The following is a 24,516-nucleotide window of genomic DNA, read 5'->3' on the forward strand; positions in this document are numbered from 1 at the left end:
ATTTGAAATTTACTCTTAGCAGTTTTGAGATATACGATATATTATTATTAGCTATGGTCACCACACTATGCAATAGATCTCAGAAACTTGCTGCTTTTGTCTGACTGAACCTTGTACCCTTTGAACAGCATCTCCCCATGCTCCATCTCCGACCCGCCCCGTCCCTTCCCAGCCTCTAAGCACTATTCTACTGTCTACTTATATGAGTTTGACATTTTAAGATTCCACATATAAGTGAGATCATGTGGTATGTGTCTTTCTGTGCCTGGCTTTTTTCACTTAGTATGTCCTCCAAGTTCATTCATGTTGTCACAAATGACAAATTCTTTTTTAAGGCTGAATAGTATCCATTATATATGTTTACCACATTTTCTTTATCCATTCATCCATTGGTGGACACAGGTTGATTCCATTATCTCAGCGATTGTGCATAATGCTGAAATGAACATGGAAATGCAAATAAGTCTTTGATATACTGATTTCAGTTACTCAATATATGTCCAGAAATAGTGTCGCTGGATCATATGATAGTTCTATTTTTAATTTTTTGGGAAACCTCCATATAGTTTTCCATAATGGCTGTAATAATACCAACAGTGTAAAAGTTTTCTCCACATCCTCACCAACACATTATTTTTCATCATTTTGATAATAACCATTTTTTTTTTTTAAAGAGTCACTTTGTTGCCCAGGCTGGAGTGCAGTGGCGCAATCTCAGATCACTGCAACCTCTATTCCTGGGTTCAAGCAATCTTCCTGCCTCAGCCTCCCAAGTAGCTTGGATTACAAGCATGTGCCACCACACTTGGCTAATTTCTGCATTTTTAGTAGAGATGGGGTTTCACCATGTTGGCCAGGCTGGTCTCAAACTCCTGACCCTCAAGTAATCTGCCCACCTCAGCTTCCCAAAGTACTGAGATTATAGGTGTGAGCCACCACACCCAGCTTAATAGCCATGCTAACAGGTGTGAGGTGATATTGTAATTTTATTTTGCATTTCCCTAATAATAGTAATTTTTTTTTTTTCACAAACCTGTTGGCCATTTGTATGTCTTCTTTTAAGAATGGCTGTGTCAGGCTGGCATGGTGGCTCACACCCATAATCTCAGCACTTTGGGAGGCCAAGGTAGGAGAACTGCTCGAGCCCAAGAGTCTGAGACCAGCCTGGGCAACATAGTGAGGCCTCATCTCTACAAAAAAAAATTAAAAAAAAAAAAAGTCTGTTCAGATTATTTGCCTATTTTTAAAATTAGGTTATTTGCTTTCTTGCTACTGAGTTTCTTGTATATCTTGGATATTAACCCCTTGTCAGATGTATGATTTGTAAATATTTTCTCCCATCCAGTGGGTTGTCTCTTCACTATGTTAACTGTTTCCTTTGATGTGCAGAAGTTTTTAGTTTCATGTAATCCTATGTGTTTATTTTTTATTTTCTCGCCTGTGTTTTTGAGGTCATGTCCAAAAAAAATGCCCAGACCAATGTAGTGGAGCTTTCCCCCTATGTTTTATTCTAGTGGCTTTCTTCTATTTTTTCTTCTAGTAGCTTTCCCCCTATATTTTCTTCTAGTAGTTCCGGTCTTACATGTAAGTCTTTAATCCATTTTGACTTTTGTGTATGGTGTGAGATAAGGGTCCAATTTCATTTTTCTACACATGGATATATGGTTTCCCAACAGTGTTTATCAAAGAGATTCCTTTCTCCATTGAGTGTTCTTGGCTCCTTATCAAAATTCAATTGTCTGTAAATTCTGGACTCTCTAGTATGTTATATTGGCCAATGTATGTTTTTATTGCATACCATGCTGTTTTGATTACTGTAACTTTGTTGTTTATTTTAAAGTCAGGTACTGTGATGCCTTCGGCTTTGTTCTTTTTTTTTTTCTTCTTCTTCTTTTTTTTTTTTTTTGAGATGGAGTCTGGCTCTGTCTCTCAGGCTGGAATGCAGTGGCACAATCTCAGCTCACTGCAACCTCCACCTCCTGGGTTCAAGTGATTCTCCTGCCTCAGCCTCCCAAGTAGCTGGGACTAGAGGTGTGCACCACCATGCCTAGCTAATTTTTTTGTATTATTAGTAGAGACAAGGTTTTTTACCATGTTGGCCAGGCTGCTCTTGAACTCCTGACCTCGTGATCTGCCCGCCTCGGCCTCCCAAAGTACTGGGATTACAGGCATGAGCCACCGCGCCTGGCCCAGCTTTGTTCTTTTTGCTCAAGATTGCTTTGGTTATTTGGGATCTTTTACAGTTCCATATGAATTTTAGGATTTTTTTATTTCCATGAAAAATAACTCTGGAATTTTGATAGGAATTGTATTGAATCTATAAATCACTTTGAGTAGCATGGGCATTTTAATTATATTAATTATTTCAATTCAAGAACATGGGATGTCTTTTCATTTATTTGTGTTTTTTCTAATTTCTTTCATCCGTGTTTTTTAGTTTTTAGTGTAAAGATCTTTCACTTTCTTGGTTAAATTTACACCTTTTTTGTTTCAGTTTTGGTTTTTGCTCATGTAAGTAGAATTATTTTCTTCATTTCTTTTTTGAATTTGTTGTTGCTGAAATGTTGCTGATTTTTGTGTGTTGACTGTGTACAGCAATTTACTGAATGTATTAGTTCTAACAGTTTTTTTTTTTGGTGGAGTCTTTTGGGTTTTCTATATATAAGATCATATTGTCGACAAAAAGAAAATTCCAACATTTCCTTTCCTATTAAGATGACTTTTATTTCTCTTGCTTAATTATTCTGACTAGAACTTCCAGTGCTATGTTGAAAAAAAAAAAAAAAGCAGTGAGAGTGGGCATCCTTTTCTTGTTCCTGATCTTAAAGGAAATGCCTTCAACGTTTCACTGTTGAGAATGTTAGCTATAGGCTTGTCATATATGACCTTTATTGTGTTGAGGTACGTTTCTTCTGTACCTAATTTGTTGAGAATTTTCATCATGAAAAGATGTTTAATTTTGTCAAATGCTTTTTAGGTATCTACTGAAATGATCATATGATTTTTGTGTATGTGGTATATCACATTTATAGATTCCCATATGTTGAACCATCTTTGCATCCCAGGAATAAATCCCACTTGATCATGGTGAATTATTCTTTGAATATATTGTTGAAGTCAGTATGCTAGTATTTTGTTGAGGATTTTTGTATCTATACTCATTAGGGATATGACCTGTAATTCTTTAGTGCTTTTTAAATGTATATAGTTTGTCTCCCCAAAGATTCTGAAACATCTGAATGCTGAGACCATGTCTTTTATTTTTGTAAATAAAAGAAAATAAAATCCACCCTCCATCCCCCACTTTCCCACTCCCCATGCCTGTTGTGTTTACGGGTGGTACCTCAGAGTACTGTTCAATCAGGCAAAAGACCCTCTAAAGATTTTAAGAGTGGCTGGGTGCGGTGGCTCACGCCTGTAATCCCAACAGTTTGAGAGGCCAAGGCGGGTGGATCACCCGAGGTCAGGAGTTGGAGACCAGCCTGGCCAACATGGTGAAACCTCATCTCTACAAAAACACAAACAAAAATTAGCCGAGCGTGGTGGCAGGTGCCTGTAATACCAGCTACTCGGGAGGCTGAGGCAGGAGAATTGCTTGAACCCGGAAGGCAGAGATTGTGGTGACCCAAGATCTCGCCACTGCACTCCAGCCTGGGTGACAGAGTAAGACTCCGTCTCAGAAAAAAAGATTTTAAGAATATGGCTCACAGGTCCTCTCATTCAAACAATAGGACTTCTAAGAAACTTAAGATCTTTGTCCTTCAGCAGAAGCCCAAGGTAGAAAAAGATGTATCTCAAAGGTATTTGCTGCCATGACTTTTGTCTCCTGGACTAAAACCCAGTAAGATTCACAGTAGATTCAAAAATCGTTTTAAGAGAATTGTATTGTCAGAAATACTGTCAGCTTGACCTGAAAGAGAGTACAAAAAAGAAAGGGGTCTTTGGACCCTTTCTACAAACACATTTCTACAAACAGGAAGCAGGCTAAGAAAACTATTTATGTCCAAACACATCTCCCTTTCACACAAAAAAAGGATGACCTAGAGGATGAAACCAACAGCCCAGAGGATGGAACCAAAAGCCATAGGGAGTTATTCCCAGACTTCGAATGTAGAACTACAAACCTATACTCAAATGGATTTCAGAATTGCTATGAACCAGTGACTTCTGTACACCTTGTTTTCCACCTGTTGGTACAGGAGTGTCTATAGCAGTTATCTCTCTGCCCCTGCCATTTTACATTGGTTGCTGTGGGGAAAGGAGCATATGACCTTTTTCTTTTTGTTCGCAGAACTTCAGATTGAAAGGCATGTACCTGAGTAGCTATATTTAAGGAATTACAACCAAGAAGTCTCATCTTCCCTGGACTTATATAGAGGATAAAATTCTGAACTTTGAATTGATGCTATAATGGGATAACACTCTGGGGCCTTAGAAGGGGTAAGTTTATTTTGCACGTGGGAGAACTATAAATAATTTGTTACTAGAGGGTGGCCTGGGGTAGTCTTAAAATATGTCCACAAACACTTTGATATTTGTATTAATTTCCTATGCTGTGGTAACAAATTACCACAAACTTAGTGGCTTAAATAGCACAAATTTATTATCCCAAATTTCTGGAGGCCAGAAGTACAAAATGAGCCTTACAGTGTTAAAATCAAAGGCTACATTCCTTATTGAGGCTGTGGAGGAGAATCCATTCTTTGCCTTTTCCAACTTCTATGGGCTGTATATATTCCTTGACTTATGGCCATACCAGTCTGACCCACTTCCATTCACTCTCTGGCCCTCCTAACTCCCTCTTTTATTTATTTATTTACTTATTTATTTATTTATTTATTTATTTATTTTGAGACAGAGTATTACTCTGCCATCCAGGCTGGAGTGTTGTGGTGCAATCTTGGCTCACTGTAACCTTTGCCTCCCGGGTTCAAGCGATTCTCATGCCTGGACCTCGCAAGTAGTTGGGATTACAGGTGCGTGCCACCACGCCCAGCTAATTTTTTTGTATTTTTAGTAGAGACAGGGTTTCGCCATGTTGGCCAGGCTGGTCTCAAACTCATGGCCTCAAGTGATCCAACCACCTCAGCCTCCCAAAGTCCTGGGATTACAGGCATGAGCGACCACGCCTAGCCTGACCCCCTCTTGTAAGGACGCTTGCGATTATATTGCGCCTCCCCAGATAATCCAGGATGATTGCCTCATCTAAAGATCATTAATTATGTCAACAAAGTTGTTTGTTCCATGTAAGGTCACATATTCACAGGTTCTGGAGATGGGGATGTGGCTGTCTTTGGGGGGAAATGATTCTGTACACAATGCTCCTCCCTTCAAGAGGTGGCATCTATTCCCCTCCTCTTGAATGTTGGCTGGATTTCGTGAGCTACTTCTAATGAATAGTTTATGACAGAAATTATGGTGTGACACTTACAAAACTAAGTCATAAAAAAAAAATTGTGGCTCCCTCCCTATTCTCTCTTGGATTACTCCCTCTGGGAGAAACTAGTTGACAAGTCATGCGGACACTCAAGCAGTCCTATAGCGATGTCCAAGTGGTGAGGAACTAAGGCCTATTGCCAATAGCCAGCATGGAATTGATGCCTCCTGCCAACAGCCATGTGAGTAAGCCATCTTAGAAAAGGATTCTCCAGCCCTTTTTAGCCTTCAGCCGACTACAGCCCTGGCCAACAGTTTGACTCCAACCTCATGAGAGTCTCTGAGCCAGAACCACCCAGCTAAGCCATTCCTAAATTCCTGACCACAGAAACAGCAAGATAATGTTTGTTGTTTTAAGCTACTAAATTGTGGAGTAATTTCTTAAGCAACAACAGATAACTAATACAATCCCCACTGGGCGTGGTGGCATGCATCTGTAGTCCCAGCTACTTGGGGAGGTTGAGGTGGGAGCATTGCTTGAACCCAGGAGTTCAAGTCCAACCTGGGCAACATAGCAAGACCTTACCGCCTTAAAAACAAAATAAAAATAAATAAAATAATACAATCCCCAAGGTCACATACTGAGCTATGAGAGCTACTTAACTTCTAGGTATTAACTCTGCATTCCAGCCTACAAGATGAAGGAAATGGAGAAAAGTATGTTCCTTTCCTTAAACAGCATTTATTGGAAGTTGCATACACCTCTTTCATTTACATCTCATTGTCTATGAGATGGACATGGCACATGTAGCTACAAGATTTTTGCATGCTAACTTTGTATCCAGCAACTTTACTAAATTTTCTTATTAATAATAAGAGAATAATATTTATTCTGGGCAACCATGTGCCCAACTAAACAGCAGAAGTTCTAATATTATGTGAGAAGGAGAAAACATACTGGACACAATCAGCAATCTCTGTCACAATGGTGAGTGTAAGGGTCAGGAAAAGCAAAGTCCAGCACACACCCATCAACATTTTTTTCCAATTTCTTAACAAAGTATTTCCATTGGCCACCAAAGTGATAGTTACACATCATCACTGTGATCTCTCCAAAGAATCATGCCAATTCTGTATGAGTCATTGGAAAATCCAATTACTATATTAAAATGAAATCAATCGTGAAACTTTTTCCTCACAGGTTCTTATTGGGGACACTGCTAAAGAATAATTTACAATGGACATTTTGTTTAAAGGCTGCAAAATTTTCTAAACGGTGCTTTCTGTGAGCAATTTTTGGTGTGTCAGAAAATATATGGCCAATGAAAGTGTTTCCTTTATGCAAGGTATTGGAGGGGCTTTATTATAACATTAGCAGCCTCAAGGCAGGCAGTCATGTTCCTGACCTCTTCATTTTCTTTTCACATGCAAACCATTCTTAGGTAGCCACATTAACTGGATTTTTTAATTTTTATGTAATGATATACTTAACCCTAATCACAAGCTTCTAAGACTGCCTCCTTGCATGTTTTAATCAAACTAAAACAAATTAGGAATATATACTTCCATAAACATATTGTTTTATAAAACCAAATAGAAATGATTTTTAAATGGCTTATTTGCAGAGCATACGTTATGGTTCCATTATATCATTGTGAAAATTGAGTAATTCCCAGGCAATCTGCTTGTAATTGGTCCCAGTGATCATTAGATGGCTCTGTTACATAGAGTTTGGACTATCAAAGCCAAGAGTTAAAGGATTACAAATGTGGCTTGACATATAGCTTTTCATCTCATTTTACATAAGATCCTCTATTTTCATCCAGACATTTAGTCAGCAATTACCAAGACATAAATAAAACATAGTGAATCTCACAAGATTTCACCATAAAAGGTCTCAGTCTATGTTCACGTAATCTCTTAATGATGTCATGTATTGTATTATGCTCAAAAAATGTACATTATGTTAGGAATTTAAGACTTAGGCCAGGCACTGTAGCTCATGCTTGTAATTCCAGTACTTTGGGAGGTCAAGGTGGAAGGATTGCTTGAGCCCAGGAGTTTGAGACCAGCCCAGGCAATATAGTGAGCCCTCATCTCTACAAAAAATATGTTTTTAATTAGCCGAGTATAGTGGCATGTGCCTGTAGTCCCAACACTTTGGGAGGCCAAGACAGGAGAATCACTTGAGCTTGGGAGGTCAAGGCTGCAGTGGCTATGACGGTGCCACTGCACTCTGGCAACAAAATGAGACCCTGTCTGCAAAAAAAAAAAAAAAAAATTAAAAAAAAAAAGACTCAAGGCGAAGATTATGTTATCAGTGTTATATAAAGTACTTCAGTCCCACACTGTTGATGCTGAATAAATTTTAAATAGCCAAAAGTAAAGTAACAAATTCTAAGTATTATTCTAGCATCCTATAGGATGATAATGTTAATAATTAAGATTTTGATCCCGTCTCAGCTGTGAATAAATTCTGTAAGAATATTTCCTTGCTTGCGTCTTGGTACACATAAAAAGTATCCTGTTAGTTTTTCCCCAGGATTCTAGTCTTTCAGTTTTTCATGGGAATTTGTGGTCATGAGTGAAACCAAGACGCCCAAGATCATTTAACCTGGAAAATGGGTCAAAGTAGATTTTCATTTTGTGTGGGTGGATATTTCATCTTCTGAGTATGTCAGCCAAGGTTTGCTATTAACTGTATACAGTAACTGAGCTGCCTTACTATAAAGTTTTTTCTAGGCAAGAAGGCTAAATATGTGACTCCTTAAATCAGTTGTTCTTAAACTTGAGCATGAATTAAGAGTCACCTGGAAGGCTTCTTAAACCAGATGATGGGTCCCCATTCCCAGATTTTCTGATTCAGCAGCTGTGGGGTGGGGCCTGTCAATTTTCATTTCTAACAAGTTTCTAGCTGATAATGATGTTGCTGGTCTTGGGACCACACTTTGACAACCACTGCCTTAGATAAAATTTAGGCATTTAAATGGTCCTGTAAATAATTTGCCATTAAGCTATTATTTTATCCATTTATGCTTCCTACAAACAAAATCTAGGCTACACTGGCAGTCTGTTCTTTTGAGGTTGCACAAGTTCCTAAATAATACCCAATTAAAAAAAAAAAAAAAAGAACCCAAACTATTAGAACAGTAATAACCTACTCATTTAAAAAATATTAAGTCTAAAGAGCGCTGGGTCTGGTGGCTCACACCTATAATCCCAGCACTTTGGGAAGCCCAGGCTGGCGGATCAGTTGAGGTCAGGAATTCGTGACCATCCTGGCCAATGATGAATTGGTGAAACCCTGTCTCTAGTAAAAATACAAACATTAGCCGGATGTGGTGGTGCACGCCTGTAATCCCAGCTACTCAGGAGGCTTAGGCGGGAGACTCGCTTGAGCCCCAGAGGCAGATGTTGCAGTGAGCAGGGATCACACTACTGCCCTCCAGCCTGGGCAACAGAGCAAGACTCCATCTCAAAAATAAATAAATAAAAATACAAAATTTGCCAGGCATGGTGGTAGGCACCTGTAATCCCAGCTACTCGGGAGGCTGAGGCAGGAGAATCTCTTGAGCCCAGGAGGCAGAGGTTGCAGTGAGCCAAGCTCACGCCCACTGCACTCCAGCCTGGGTGACAGAGCCAGACTCCATCTCAAAAAAAAAAAAGTATATATAAAGAGAAGCTCTGGATTCTGAAACTAGCTTCAGTACTCATAGTAGTCATCATTCTGTTACATTTGGAAATATGCTTGTTCTAAAATAATCATTTCTGAGTCAATGACACTTACTCTTTTCATCCAAAGGAAACAGAAATAACAACACAGGAAGCACTGGGCAGCCTTAGGCTAATTCTTTTTGGAAAGTACATTTAATTCACTGTTGTACAAACCCAAACAGAGAAGGTAAGGTTAGGAAGTCAGGAAGGCACTTAAGAAATTTCAACCAGGAATACTTAACAAAGAAAAAGAGGCCTTTAGACCCACACGTTACAATCATGGATGACCAGCTGGGCACGGTGGCACATGCCTGTAATCCCAGCACTTTGAGAGGCCGAGGAGGGCAGATCGCCTGAGGTCAGGAGTTCGAGACCAGACTGGCCAACGTGGGGAAACCCCGTCTCTACTAAAACTACAAAAATTAGCCAGTCATGGTGGCAGGTGCCTGTAATCCCACCTACTGGGGAGGCTGACGCAGGAGAATCGCTTGAACCCAAGAGGCAGAGGTTGCAGTGAGCTGAGATCGTACCATTGCATTCCAGCCTAGGCAACAAGAGCAAGGCTTCGTCTCAAATTAAAAAAAAAAAAAAAAAATCATGGATGACCTAGGAATATCAGAGAAGTAAAGAACTGACTCCTAATACGGCAACTTGTCAGGAATATTCAAAGTTTCCCATTATTGTCCACAGCTCCTGAGACTAGACATAAATTTTCTCCAAAAGAGCTAGACACAATCCCTTTGTGCTGTGTTATCTGATGCCAGAACACTGTTTAACTGTTCACCCCACAGGCCAAAACTGCTATTTGCTACCTCACGAATGCAGCTACAGGTTATCCCCACATATTGACAAATAGTACTGGTCTTCAAGACCTGTGAACTTCATTCCAGTGGCTCAGGCAAGATTCCTGATTTGATTCACCCTTTAAATACATTTCCTTCCCCCCTTTGATACAATTTCTTCATATAAAACATGTTATCTAAAGAAAATGTCCCATTAACATTCTCATGGACTCTGTCTTAGTAGCTGAAGGTGCTAATTAGGTTCTAGACTTCTTGGATCCATGACTATCCCTCCCCGTCCCCTATTTACACCTCTACCACATTCCCATTCCCTACAGTAAGGAGTAATCCATGGGTAAGACAAGGCTCAGCCATTGCCCCGTATCCAATTCCAAGGCTTATTCTCAATGTTAACACAAGAATACAGAATAGATATTTCAGCTGCTTATGGATTCCTCTTCCCTAATATGTGGATGCAAATGTGTGCAAAGTGAAGAAAGAAATAATAGCTAAATGAAGCTTAAGTGCTACATCAGGAGAGACATAACTATTAACAAATGTTGGAAAAGGGGTTTGGAGAGAGGATAGAATGAGACTTTCATTGAGAAAGGTGATATGGAATGACATCTGCTCTTGCCAAAGCCAGGTCTCTCAGATCTCCCAACTGAAAACACACACAGTATCAATATCCCACAGAATCTTGACCACACATTTGATGCCACAGTAAGTCCCAGCATCTTAGAATGTTGATACTGAAAGAGATCTTCAAGACTGGCTGCTCAAAACCCAGTTCTCAAACTAGAAAACAGCCTTAAGAAGAAGAAAGTGACTTGCCTTAATTAGAGTTAAAGATTATTTAGCTGCAACACTGAGATCAGAACTCCTGTTTTCTGCTCATGGAACAACTGTTGATAAGGTTTTCTTTTTCTCTTGGGCGATTGGGGGTGGCTTTTAATGTTGGATGTATGTCAACACCAATGGAGCCACTGCTTTTCTGAGACAAAAGAACAGTCCCTCCTCCTCAGGAAGGGTCCAGTGTGTCCATACATCTATCCCTATAGCCTTCTATCATGAGAGAGCCCCTCACAGATCCAGTCACTGGCCAGTGACTTGCTGTGAATGATGCCAAGTGGGAGTGTCTGTACCCTGCCCAAGTCTGTGTGGCTTCCTATGCTCTCCTTCTTTGCCATCATATAAATTTACAAACATAACGCAAGCATGTTTATATACATATTCCTTTAGGTTAAGAAAACCTCATCATGAGAAAAATAAAATAAAATTGTACTGTGGCCTCTCAGATTAAAGACTGAGTTAAAATGAGGTTGTCCAACCCATAGACGAACAGGCCACACATGCTGGTACAACTGACCCATCATTCCATCCTGGCACTTATTCCCAGCCAACTCATGGGAATAATTCCTTCACAGGGCAGCCAAGAGGTAGTAGGTAAATACAATCAGCCCCATGGGTGGATACAGCACACCAAGGCACAGGGCTGGGTATGTGGAGGTGCTATGAACGAGGGACAGAAGGCCGGAAGGGTAGGGCCAGACCTCTGGCTCTACAATAGCACTCTCTCCCTTTGAGGAAAAGCATTTGGTCATGAGAGACATCCCCAGCTCATAGCAAATGTCTACAGCAGTGAGGGTGTGGAATTAGGAGGTAAAGAGATGGTGCTGGCCTAAGGGTGACACACTTCTTCTAAACAAACCTCCAGAGTAGAGCTGCCAATAAGGCAAATCTGAAGGGTTGTGATTATGAACTGGGAGACGCTGGTACATCCCCCAGGCCATGAATGACCCTGAGTGGCCCGGACATCCTCACTCCCAACAGGTCAAGGAATTAGGTTGCAAGGACTTCCCTTGCGAGAGAACCATAGCTGGGTTGAGGGGATGGCAAAAGGCACAGGCAGCTCTGATAGTTCAGCTCTCCCTGACTCCTCCTTCAGCCTGAGGGAGGGGAAAGGAGGCAGAGGTACAGATGACCTGGGCTGCCAAGCACAGCAGTTCCTACTATAGCTGCTAAGAGTCAGGCCCAAGAACCATAAACTTATGAACTCAGGGTAGAGCCAAGGTTTGGCGTCCCTTCCTCTGGAATGAGAGGTCTCAGCCCTGCCCTTCTCTTCAGGGACAATGGCCTGATGAGAAAAGCTGGCTTCTCACTGAGGTAATGAAGAACACCTGCTCAGCTCCATAGTCACCCTCAAGCTAAGCAGGAAGAATCCCCTGCAGGAGGCATTCTGGGGACAAAGGCTAAGGAGCTCGGCTTATCAGGACACATCACAATTTTAAATTACACACTCCCACACACAACACACAGACACACACACACACACAGACCCACACTTCCACATACTGACATTCTCCCAACCCACCCCACTCTGAGCCCCAAATCCCTCCCCACAAATACTGTCCTCTGTAAACATGATGGCAGAGACTCCTGCAATCGTGGCACAGGCTGATAATGATCTGAGGATGACTGCTTATCATTAAGTGCCCCGGTAGGTGATATTGGTGAAGGTAGACGTGGCCTCTTTATACAGTGGGTTGTTGGCCTGTGAAGGAAACAGAAAAGCATCTTACAGTGACTTCCTCAGTCCTTCCCTACCCTGAATGTTTAAAATTCATCTCAGAAGTTTTCCCAAGGCACCCTTCTCTGGAATACACCATCGATGAAACAGAATAATGTTCATTTTACTCCCACTTTAGTTCTTGGCATGGGAATCAATAGGAAATAACAGGAGGAGATGAGATAGAATGCCATCCTGCCACCCTTTCTTCTTCTTCTTATTATTATTGTTTTAGACAGGGTCTCATTTTGTTGCCCAGGCTGGAGTGCAGTGGCACAATCTCGGCTTACTGAAACTTCCACCTCCCCTGACTTAAGATATCCTCCTACCTCAGCCTCCCAAGTAGCTGGGACTACAAGCACACACCACCATGTCTGGCTACTTTTTACATTTTTTTGTAGAGATGGGGTTTCGTCATGTTGCCCAGGCTGGTCTCAAACTCCTGAGCTCAAGCGATCCACCTGCCTCAGCCTTCCAAAGTGCTGGAATTATAGGCGTGAGCCACCACACCTGTTCCCTGACACTATTTCTAAGGAGCTAAATTCAGCTTATCACTCTTCAGTGATCCCACAGCATTCAGGGATAGAACTTCTCCTATTTCACCCTGTGTCCCCCTCTCTTTTACACTTCTCCTATTTTCCATTCCCTGTGACAGTGATGGGAGATGTGGACAAGGACAGAAATGTAGCAGGTGGAATTCAGAACACAGAGGAAAGCTTTTGCTCAAATAATTATTAATTTGTTTTCATCTAATCTGGCCAAGCACTAACCATGGCCAGGCATGGTGGTTTATGCCTATAATCCCAGCACTTTTAGGGGCCAAAGTAGGAAGATCACTTGAGCCCAGGAGTTCGAGACCAGCCTGGGTAACAGAGTGAGACCCTGTCTCTACAAGGGAAAAAAATACAAAAGTTAGCTGGCTGTGGTGATGTGTGCCTATAGTCCTGGCTACTCAGGAGGGTAAGGTGGGGGGATCACTTGAGCCCAGGAGATTGAAGCTGCACTGAGCCATGATGGCACCATTGCATTCCAGCATGGATGACAGAATGAGACCCTGTCTCAAAAAAAGAAGGAAGGAGGGAAGGGAAGGGAAAGAAAAGGAGGGGAGGGGAGGAAGGGAAGGGGAGGGAAGCAAAGGAAAAAGGAAGGGGAGGAGAGAGGAGGGGAGGGAAGAGGAGAGAAAGAGAAAGCACTATCCACAAACTGTCATGTTATCAGGAAAAAGACCCTCACTAGGTTTCCCAAACTATTTTCCAACAGAAAGTAACAAATCCTATACGGTCTAGTAGTCCTTAATGGTGGTTTCAAGAAACACATTCTTGGCCAGGCGCCTGGAATCCTAGCACTTTGGGAGGCTGAGGCAAGTGATCATGAGGTCAGGAGTTCGAGACCAGCCTGGCCAACATGGTGAAACCCTGTCTCTACTAAAAATACAATAAATCAGAATAAAAGAGTAAAGTCTGATTTGGAAGTAACCTTTTATTTTATTTTATTTTATTTATTTTTTTTGAGACAGAGTCCTGCTCTGTCACCCAGAGAAGGGTGCGATCTCTGCTCACTACGACCACCTAATGGTTCAAGCAATTCTCCTGCTTCAGCCTCCCGAATAGCTGGGATTACAGGTGTGCACCACCACATCCAGCTAATTTTTATATTATTAATAGAGACGGGGTTTCACCATGTTGCCCAGGCTGGTCTCGAACTCCTGAGCTCAAGTGATCTGCCCACTATGGCCTCCCAAAGTGCTGGGATTACAGGCACAAGCCACCAGGCACAAGCCACCAGGCCCAGCCTGGAAGTAACCATATTATTGAGGAGAAAGAATAGAATGAGGTGGAATGACATCCTGCCACTATTTCTAAGAGGCTGAAGGAAGCTGAAGGACAAAGGGACAGTAAGACCATCTCTCCTCATTTCCAAAACAGAGGATAACAGAAAGACAATGGTGCTGGCTGAACCTGACCACCCAAAGCATCTGTTGCTTCCACATAAGGGCCTCAGACCAATGACTTTTTAGAAAAAGCCCAGCCCAATCTCTTACTGTGTCCCATTTTGCTCTGGCGCGTTCTTCCTCAAATTTAGCAAACTCTTTTCGGTCGTGGATGGTGATGAGGAGCTTCCAGATGAGCAGAGTGGCAAGGCCGATGAGCAGAATGGCCCCCATCACTGACAGCAGGACCACCAGGATGTCAGGGCCCTTGGGACACTCTGTGAGGAAGAAGCACAGAGCAGGCGGTTGTGAATGAAGCAAGAATCACTTGAACTGGCTATGAATAAGGTGTTCTTGACAAAGTAATTAAGGTCCTTGAAGGAAATAGGACAGTTTTCAAAAATTAATTGTTTTACGGAGACAATCATTAGGACAACAATAATCTGTGCTGAGTGACTCAAATCAGAAGTCTAGACCTGGTAACCCCTGGACGGAACCCAGCCACACCTTTGTGTGGGGGTTCACCCAAGTGTTTATTTTAAAAATTAAACACAAAGAAGAGAACAACAGACACTGGGATCTACTAGAGGGTGGAGGCAGGGAGGAGGGTGGGAATCAAAAAACTATGAGTCACTATGCTTATTACCTGAGTGATGAAATAATAGGTACACCAGACCCCCATGACTCACAATTTATCTACAGAACAAACCCACACATGTACCCCTAAAGCTAAAATTAAAGTTTTTTTTAAAAATTTAAAAATAAAAAGCTGGGTGTGGTGGCTCACACCTGTAATCCTAGTACTTTGGGAGGCCAAGGAGGGCAGAGCATCTGAGGTCAGGAGTTTGAGACCAGCCTGGTCAACATGGTGAAACCCCGTCTCTATGAAAACTACAAAAATTAGCCTGGCATGGTGAAGCACCGATCACTTGAACCTGGGAGGTGGAGGTTACAGTGAACCGAGATCACACCATTGCACTCCAGCCTGGGTAACAGAGCAAAATTCAATCTCAAAAAATAAAATTAAATTAAATTAAAAATTAAAAATTGATTTTATTGGCAGTATTGAATAATCAGGAGATTCTCCCCCGAAAATTTCATATTAGTCTCTTTAAAAAGAAAATCCAGGCCAGGCACAGTGGCTCATGCCTATAATGCCAGCACTTGGGAGGCCGAGGCAGGAGGATAGCTTGAATCCAGAAGTTCAAGATCAGCCTGGGCAACATAGTGAGGCCCTGCCTCTACAAAATTGTTTTTTTAATTAGCCAGGCATCGTGGCATATGCCTGTAGTCCCAGCTACTCAGGAGGCTAAGGTGGGAGGATCATTTGAGCCTGGGAGGTCAAGGCCATAGTGAGCCATTATCATGCCACCACTCTCCAGCCTGGATGACAGAGGGAGAGCCTATCTCAAAAGAAAGAAAGAGAGAAAGAGAGAAAGAGAAGGAAGGAGGGAGGGAGGGAGGGAGGAAGGAAGGAAGGGAGGGAGGGAGGGAGGGAGGGAAGGAAGGAAGGAAATCCAAAGATTTAGAAACACTGACACCTATATTCCTGCAGGGCAGCAGCTAGCTACAGCTGAGGAGGAGCTGCTCCTTTTACTTGGAATGCGTATTTTCTAGTTTACCAGAATCCCCACCACTCTCCCTTCTCTCTCCTAGAGGAAGGCAGTGTGATTTGTTGGTGTGTCTGTGCTCCTGTGGACGCTAGAGCCAGACTCCCTGGGTTTGAATCCTGACTTATCGCTTAACTTTGATACATGATCTTTGGAAAATTACTTAACCTTTCTGAATGTCTGTTTCCTGTTTCTCCATCTTTAAAATGAAGATAGTAATAGCACTGACTTTAAAAGAAACTTGTTATGAGGAATAATTAAATTAAATATATCTTAAAAACTCAGAACAATGCCTGGCACAGAATAAGTGCTCAGTAAATATCAGCTACCATTGTAACTGATCTTTTTATATCCAGCTGTTTTCACTAACTTACTTGCTTCCTCAGCCACTGTAAGTATTTGTGTCTGTTACCCTGGTTCAGATACTTACATTCCTGAGGGCTGTGAACCTAATGACATTTTTTGCATTCTTAGAGACCAGGACCTGCCAGCCAATACAATATATTGGGTTCTTTCCCAAAATATTTAGTCATCTAAAATCATAACCCTATTGAAAGCTGACTTCCTGTTCAACCCCAGTCAACAACTAAAACAGAGGCATGTCACCCCTCTGGGGGTCAGGCTGAGTATACTCCGCAGAGCTCTGCTTCCCACAAATGTCAGGTATCTAATCTTATTCCAGTAACCTCAAGTGTTATGAAACCAGGTGTTTATATATGAGGGTACTAATGAGCCTAGAGAGGAAGTCACACCCACTTTCCACACTGTCTCCCACCTTCTTCTCCAAACATATACCCAATGCTCACCACACACAACACAAAAACAACCACCACCATAACCCAAGCTGGCTATCTCCCAACCCACCAAATTACAACCTGTCTATAATCAAATGTGTGCCCGGAGAGAGGCTGTGAGGTTCTAGTGTTCAAGTTCCCAGGAACGAAGGGCCCCAGTTCTGCTGGGAAAAACAATTATGGATTCTTTGGAAGACTTGGGTAGGGCTGACCTTCAATTATCAAAGTAAAATCTCTTTAATTCTGCACATTAGTATGGTCAAGACAGGTAGGGTGCCAGAAGGTCTTCACAGGAAAACAATCTGTTAACCATGTGTCCTGAAAGGAGTTTGGGGTGGGCTTCCTGGAAGCAGAGGGCAAGATCAGGTGACCTCTGGAGGGCTCTTCCAGCCACAGCAGGGGACCAATGGCAAATGACCCAAGGTCAGAGGAGTCTGGGTAGGGTTGGCAGTTTCAGCAAACAAAGACACAGGATGCTTGGCCCCGTGCGGTGGCTCACACCTGGAATCCCAGCACTTCGGGAGACCAAGGCAGCCAGATCACTTGAAGTCAGGAGTTCAAGACCAGCCTGGCCAACATGGTGAAACCCTGCCTCTACTAAAAATACAAAAGTTAGTCAGTTGTGTTGGTGGGCGCCTGTAATCCCAGCTACTCGGGAGGCTGAGGCAGCAGAATTGCTTGAACCCGGGAAGCAGAGATTGCGGTGAACCAAGATCACGCCACTGTACTCCACTCTGGGCAACAGAGCAATACTCTGTCTCAAAAAAAAAAAAAAAAGAAAAGAAAAAAGAAAAGACCAGGAAGCCAAGACAAATTTGAATCTCAGATAAATGATTATTTTTTACTATCAGTGTGTACCAAATATTGCATGGGACATAGTATATTCTATTTGGCAACCCCATCTGGGAGTGATAAGAGCCCAGCTCAAGAGCCCATTCCATGAAGTTAAATTCCATTTGGCCAATGCCAAAACTTTTGGCAGTGTTGTCTTTACTGCCCTATAGTGGCTTAGCCCTTCAAGGAGAGCATCTGCAAGAGCATGAGTTGGGGAAGAGAAAGACAATGATCTCCTCCATTGTCTGAGACCCCACCTGCAACATTCTACTCAAAGACAGGAAATGACTGGAGTTGGGAGACAAGCAGGGAGGCAGAGCCTAGAATTCCAGAGCAACAACATAGGAAATGTTGGCCCTGTGTATTGGCTCATGCCTGTAATCCCAGCACTTTGGGGGGCTGAGGCAGGGGGATCACTGGAGCCCTGGAGTTTGAGACTAGCCAGGGCAACATAGTGAGACTTTGTCTCTACAAAAAATAAAACTTAAAAAGTAGCCAGGTGTGGTAGTGTATGCCTGTAGTCCCAGGGAGGCTGGGATGGGAGGACTGTGTAAGCCCAAGACGTTGAGACTACAGTAAGCCAAGGTCACACCACTGCACTCCAACCTGGGCAACAAAATGAGACCCTATCTCAAAAAAAAAGATACGAAACATGGGTCTATGGCTCTGGGGTCTGTTCTCCTAATGTGGAGGAAAGGGTCTATGGCAGTGAATACTCAAAAGTGTTTTGTAATAATTCATCTTAATACGTTGTTTAAGGAGAACAAAGGTCATAAAGGTGTTAAAGGGAAGCAAGCAATAGACAGCATTGGATGGTGACAAACCTGTGGCTGGTCTGTGTATGATGGGATGGATTCCTCCTGCTCCCAGAAGGCACTGTCCTTTCAGTGTTCAGGGCAACCTTGCCTTAGTATCTGAAACCCATCCCTACCCCATCCTGCAGTAAACTTGGAAAGGTAATACCTCTAACCATCAGGTCTTCCTCTGAAGCACAGTCAAGTTACTCTTGGCAACTATCTCAATTTTAATAGTGCAGATGCCATGTGCTGTAAAGTCCTAAAATTTAAATTCTTTATTTCTTGACATCATTGCCTCAAAAAAATGCAGTGATATATTTTGTCCATTAATGAGATCCATATCTATCTTCTTCTCCTTACCCTCTTTCTGCTTTTCTTGTCTCCTCAATTAACAAGTCACTTTCTTGGTAATATTTGTGTTTATAAATACCCTTCATCCAGATGACGGTCCCTAACTTATCATTTGGTTTTTTTTGTTTGTTTATTTGAGACAGAGTCTCACTCTGTTGCCCAGGCTGGAGTGCAGTGGCGCAATCTCAGCTCACTGCAACCTCCGCTTCCCAGGTGCAAGTGAGTCTCCTGCCTCAGCCTCCCGAGGAGCCGGAATTACAGGCATGTGCCACCATGCCCAGCTAATGTTTTTGTATTTTTAGTAGAGAGAGGGTTTCACCATGTTGGCCAGGCTGGTCTTGAACTCCTAACCTCAGGTGATCCACCCACTTCAGCCTTCCAAACTGCTGGGATTACAGGCATGAGCCACCACACCTGGGCCCTAACTTATTACTTGCAGGATTAACCTGTTTTGCTTAAGAGCATAGATGAGTAGAGATTCCTGCCTAACATGGTTCTCTCTCTCCCTCCTGGGGCAGGGCCGGGAGCCCTCAGGGTTCACTCACCTGGCTCTTCTACCACATACAGGATGGACTTTCCACTAGAGTCTTCATAGTACTGGAATCTGACGACACAGTCATCCTCATTCTTATAGGTACAATTCACTGCATCCTTGCCAGTGTCCTCTGGGAGTAGGGAAAATGGAGGAATAAAAAGTGAGACAACTACTGGAAGATGGGGCTACTCCAAACCCCTATTACAAGACTTCTGGGAAAGTGTGTGACAGGAAACCCTGTGCCTCATGTGCACAATGCCTAGATTCAAAGTAGCTGTTGTGTCTGGCAGCTGCCACTCACTGACCCTCACTGATGTATTTTGTACTGCACAGGCCCTTTTTGGTTACTAATCCTTCCTCTGAAAGGGACATGATGTAACAGTATTACACAATTTAATTCAAATCCTGGCTTCACTCCCTACCTGTTGTGTGATCTTGGGTCAGTTACCTGACCTCATCAAGTCTTTCTTCATCTATAAAAAGAAAATGATATCCCAACCTCACAAGGTCAGTGAACTAAACAGCACAAACAGTGCCTAACATATAGTAGGTGTACTCTTCCCTCTCTTTCCTTTCTCTGCTTGCTTAGTGATTCTTAATAGTCTGCTTATGCAGCTGTTCTATTTCTTCCATTTATGTTTCTGATCTGGTATACCTCCCCAGAGCTATCCTCTCTTCTCTGACTCCCACCATGTTTTGTAGACTTCATCTCTTGTAATTCTAAAGCCTGTTATACTGCCAATGATACTAGAGGTTACCTTCCACCAGCTGCACTATGCCCCATACTGATGAAACCAGATGAATAAAACTGACACATGATGAAATTAAGCAAATGTACTCAGGTCACACAGCAAATGAGTGATGAAGCAGAACAAGAACAGGAGTCTAAAAGCACATCCTGCAGACTTGAACTCAACAACCCTTCAGAAAACCAGTGGTATTATAATACAGGGAAAAGAGTATGAATTTCAGGATCTAGTTCTTAACTTAATTTGCCATTCCCTTGCTTGGGCCAGTTACTTAACTTTCCTGAGACTCAAAATGAAGATAATAATAGTACTGTAGTTCTACTTCACTAGGCTATTGACAGAATAATAAGATAATGTATATGAAAGATACTTTATAACTTTTACAAGCTATAAAATTCCCTACAAATAAGCATGTATTTTAATATGCTTATTTCCATACTCTTTTCCCTGTACTATAATACCACCGGTAGAGGGGAGGTGGAGGTAGAGAACTACTTATCAATTAACTTGTAATACCCACCTAGACTAGATGATAAAAATAACTCAACATCTCAGCAACTTCTCCTCTCTGAACTAATCATAGCAAGCCTAATCTCTTCCAGAGGAAAAACTATTTCTTCAAACTCAATCCCCAAATCACTAACCTCACCCCAGCCCTACTTCTGATATTAGCCAAAAGGCCCAGAGATCTGACTCTTTTGCATAACACCCCCACCAGGAAGCTGACTGGCTGGCTGTGTCTTACTGTGGCTCTCTCTGAAATGTGTTTCTGCCTTCATGGGAGATTGCTATCTGTGGAGAGATTGCCATCTCTCTAGTACTACCCAGTGCCTCACTGGCCCACATAACTATATCAGATGTGACGACAGCAGCAAAGATCATCTCCTTTTAAGTTAAGATGAAGTACAGAGAATACTTCAAGAATAATTGCAGGCAAGACTTTTTTTCTCCCTATTGTTTGTATTTCTGTCTGTCTTATTTCAAAAGGGGCTCCAGAGAGGTAGAAGGACTTCAGATAAAGCTTTTTGTTACCTATCCATAAGGTTGAAGGTTTCCCTCCAAACCTGCAAAGCTTTAAGCAAAATCTTGGGCACTGCATAACAATTTTAGTTAAGTAAACTTGGTAAACACTTACTAGCCTACTGAACTAAGATGATGACTATCACAGGCAACCACTTCCCAGCTCTGTCCCTCAGTTTTTCCATCTGCAAAATGGGATACATTCTGTTCCCTTCCTTAGGGAAGCACTTGCTCCCTTTGTTTTGCAGGCTCTTTTTGAGTCTGTGGGCTCTGGGAAGCAGAAGTGGTGGACGGCTGCACACACTAGTAAGAGAGGAGGACGACTCTCAGAGACATCAGCTCACATCAAGAATCCGTCGTTCATCAGGCCTGCACAACATTCCCTGAGGTAGGAGTCACGCTTCCATTTTACAGATGGGAGTTGGAGAGGTGCTGAGATTGAATTAGAAACATTTAGAACCTGGGTGTGTGTAACTCTAAGATGTGCTGAACTTACTAAGCTCTTTCACTGACTCAATCTCATCGCGGCAGTAACGGTTGCAGGTATTTTCATCATGTAGGGCTCCCCGGTCAAACTTCTTACACTCTACGCATTCTCTGAAGGAGAGAGGACACAGTGATTAAGGCAAAGAAGGTGCAAACCGAAGCGTATCCCAGTCCAGCTCCGATCTCCATGCATTCAGAAAGCTGCTCCACCTCCATTAAAACACACACACACACACACACACACACACACACACACACACACACACAGACACATGCCTGTAAGACAATCCTGGGGACCTGAATGGCAAGTGTGCAGTTCAGGGGTGGGAGTGTCCCCCTCACCCGTAGGCAGCACCTGGCAGCCAGAAGCCTCCCAGGTCCTTCATTAAACCCGTCCCATCCAGGGCTGTGCCAGGATGGTGAACCCTATGCCACTTCTGAGAACTATAAAGTCAGAACCAGTCATGTCATTTGGGGGCCCAGTGCAAAATGAAAATGTCAGCTCCCTTGTTCAAAGATTACTAAGAATGTCAAGACAGTGATGGCAGAGCATTAAAACAAGAATGAGGCCCTTCTAGGCACAGGGCCCTGCACAGCTGTACAGGTTGCATGCTCGTAAATCTGGCCCTGCTGAAAGTGGTGAGCAGAATGGCAGTGCCATGGACTTGGGCTGACAGGGCTTCCTCTGGCCACTAAAGTGGGAGGTTTGTAGTAGTTTCACAGTGTCCTCCATAATTCCAGCCCCACATCTCCCACTGAATCAGAACATCAGCACTGGATCGTTCCTCAGACTGGTTCAGCCTTCCTCCCAACTCAGAGGGAGTCAGGATGTCACCTTAGGAGAGGACATTCTCCAATCAAAGTCCAGCTCGTTCAAATTTGGCCCCTTCAGTTGGTTCTATTCTAACTTGCCCAAAGCCTTTGGCAAAAGGAGAGGTAGCCATCTGGCTGGAGTGGACTCCTCTCCCTAAGGCTCTGGTTAGCAAGAAACACACCTGGAGAGCTGGAGATTCTAGTCAGGGGACCCTCTCCTACCTCCCAGCCTCCCGGCTCTCTCCAGACTGCACACTCACTTCTTAAAGGTGCAGGCATCTGGGCAGGTAGGGCACTTCTCACAGGTGTCCCCATAGGAGCCCGGCTGGATACAGACACAGCTGCCACATTCACACTTGCCGCGGCCGCTGCACAGCAGCCCATTGCTGGACATGCAGGTGTCAGTACGTGTGGTGCAGTTGCAGTAGTAGCCGGTCCAGTCGGAGTCACACAGGCAGTCCCCACAGCTGCACTGGCCATGGCCTGAAAACACACAGCCCAGGAAGGTGGACCAGCTGGCAAGAGCTCTGCCCCCATGGCAGCAGGCTGCACACAACCACCCTGCTCTACCAACCACACAGATAATGATCCTCCAGGTTGGCAGGGAATTGGCTCACTACCCGGCTACCCAGCAGGGACAAACTCAGTTTTCTAGGTGTCCCAAGGCACGGCAGGACTTGCTCGGAGTCACTATAGAGCAAAAGATTCTCAGAAACTAAGTCTCCTGGGCCTCCTGCTCTCTCTCTTGCCCTTTTCTGAATACCTCTGCCTTCTGAGAAAGGCAAGAGAAAGGGTAGCAGGCTTAGGAGACTTAGTTCCTTCTAAGAACTAGAAGCAAGCTCTCTAGCTCTGAGGGCTGACACAGCACACAGCCACAGCCCTGAACCTACACAGGGCACTCAGTAGCCTTGACGGTGTGACCTGATGCTGGTAAAAGGCCTCACAGGCCCCAAAACTCTCTCCCTTTGACCTGACACAAGGCTGCTCGCCTCTCCTACCTGATCTAAGAGGCCTACCATTGTCATCATCGTGGCCACCCAGTTGGGTTAGACAACAACATAGGGTCCAGTTTGGAAGAGCTGGTCCCGTCCCACTAACAAAGCAGCCACCACTTCCATTATGCCGTTTCTCAAATCAGCTAGATGTCACCTTGCAGGGTGAGGACCAGGGCTCTGACGGCGCATGCACAAGACAGGAAAATTGTAACACGAGGAAAGAAGGAAAGGAGAGATCCAGGGCATGGGATTATTCCACATGCAGAGAGGGAAAGTGCACACAGAGCACCCTGAATGTATGGGTGGATGGGGTGGGGCATCCGAGGGGCAGAGGGACGGCACTGAGAGCCCATGGAGTTGGCCAACGGAGCCAAGTAAGCAGAGAGAACAAATATCCCCTACCTCCCAGACTGCCAAGGGCCAGTCAGTTAAACAAATCCCGTGAATGCCATAGAGAAAAGAAGTCAGAAAATAAGAGAAATTAAATGAAAAAAAGAAAGATTTTCCTAAGGTGAACAGCAGTAGAGGCAATCGCTAGTAATGACCTCATGTAGCCTGATGGCCTCCCCCATGCCCCTGCTGACTAGTCCTGGTTCCTGCCTCTACACTCAACAGTTGGAGAAATGTTTGCCACAATTAAACATTTTTTAATTAATTAAATTATTTAAAGCTACAGGCGCAGTTCAAGTTTACCAACACAACTTTTCTTTCTTGTCCTGGTTCTCTTCTCAATCTGACCTCATCATATCATATCTGGGAGTCTCATCATATCATATCTGGGAGTGTAGTGGAACAGACTTGGAAAGCATTTAGAGAAGAGAATGTATATCTATTTTCCAAATCAACCAAGGAGGCATTTAATGTGTGTCAAGCACTGTGCCAAGTTCTTTTTCTTTTTATTTATTTGCTTATTTTTTTTGAGACAGAGTCTCGCCCTATCACCCAGGCTACAGTGCAGTGGTGCAATCATTGCTCACTGTAACTTCAAACTCCTGGATTCAAGTGATCTTCCCACCTTAGCCTCCTGAGTAGCTGGGACTACAGGCATGTGCCACCGCAGCTGGCTAATTATTTTTGTTTTTGTACAGATAGGAGTCTTGTTATATTGCGTAGGCTTGTGGGCTTATGCCAAGTTCTTTTTTTTTTTTTTTTTTTTTTTTT

General features: G+C 43.2%; 1 protein-coding gene and 1 long non-coding RNA gene across 3 annotated transcripts in view; one reads left to right on the top strand and one right to left on the bottom strand.

Moving 5' to 3' along the window:
• Positions 1 to 4,290: 4,290 nt before the first annotated feature.
• Positions 4,291 to 18,711, top strand: LOC105534547. Its single transcript, XR_001005298.1, has 2 exons — positions 4,291 to 4,440; positions 18,369 to 18,711. It is a non-coding gene; the product is annotated as an uncharacterized LOC105534547 (long non-coding RNA).
• The window catches only part of ITGB3 (integrin, beta 3 (platelet glycoprotein IIIa, antigen CD61)), a 57,350-nt gene continuing 44,972 nt past the window's right edge, over positions 12,139 to 24,516 (bottom strand). The window contains exons 11-15 of one of the 2 annotated variants that reach the window (XM_011973268.1): positions 22,621 to 22,843; positions 21,558 to 21,658; positions 19,303 to 19,422; positions 14,483 to 14,649; positions 12,139 to 12,426 (exon numbers count right to left, since the gene is read on the bottom strand). In XM_011973268.1, the coding sequence (XP_011828658.1) occupies positions 12,361 to 12,426; positions 14,483 to 14,649; positions 19,303 to 19,422; positions 21,558 to 21,658; positions 22,621 to 22,843 (677 nt within the window). In that variant the 3' untranslated portion in view covers positions 12,139 to 12,360. Of the gene's footprint in view, positions 12,427 to 13,908; positions 14,650 to 19,302; positions 19,423 to 21,557; positions 21,659 to 22,620; positions 22,844 to 24,516 lie in introns of those variants that run through there. The other variant, XM_011973267.1, reaches the window with a different exon arrangement.

Source organism: Mandrillus leucophaeus, unplaced genomic scaffold (assembly GCF_000951045.1).
Source record: "Mandrillus leucophaeus isolate KB7577 unplaced genomic scaffold, Mleu.le_1.0 Scaffold1362, whole genome shotgun sequence".
In the NCBI taxonomy this organism is placed as follows: Eukaryota; Metazoa; Chordata; class Mammalia; order Primates; family Cercopithecidae; genus Mandrillus; species Mandrillus leucophaeus.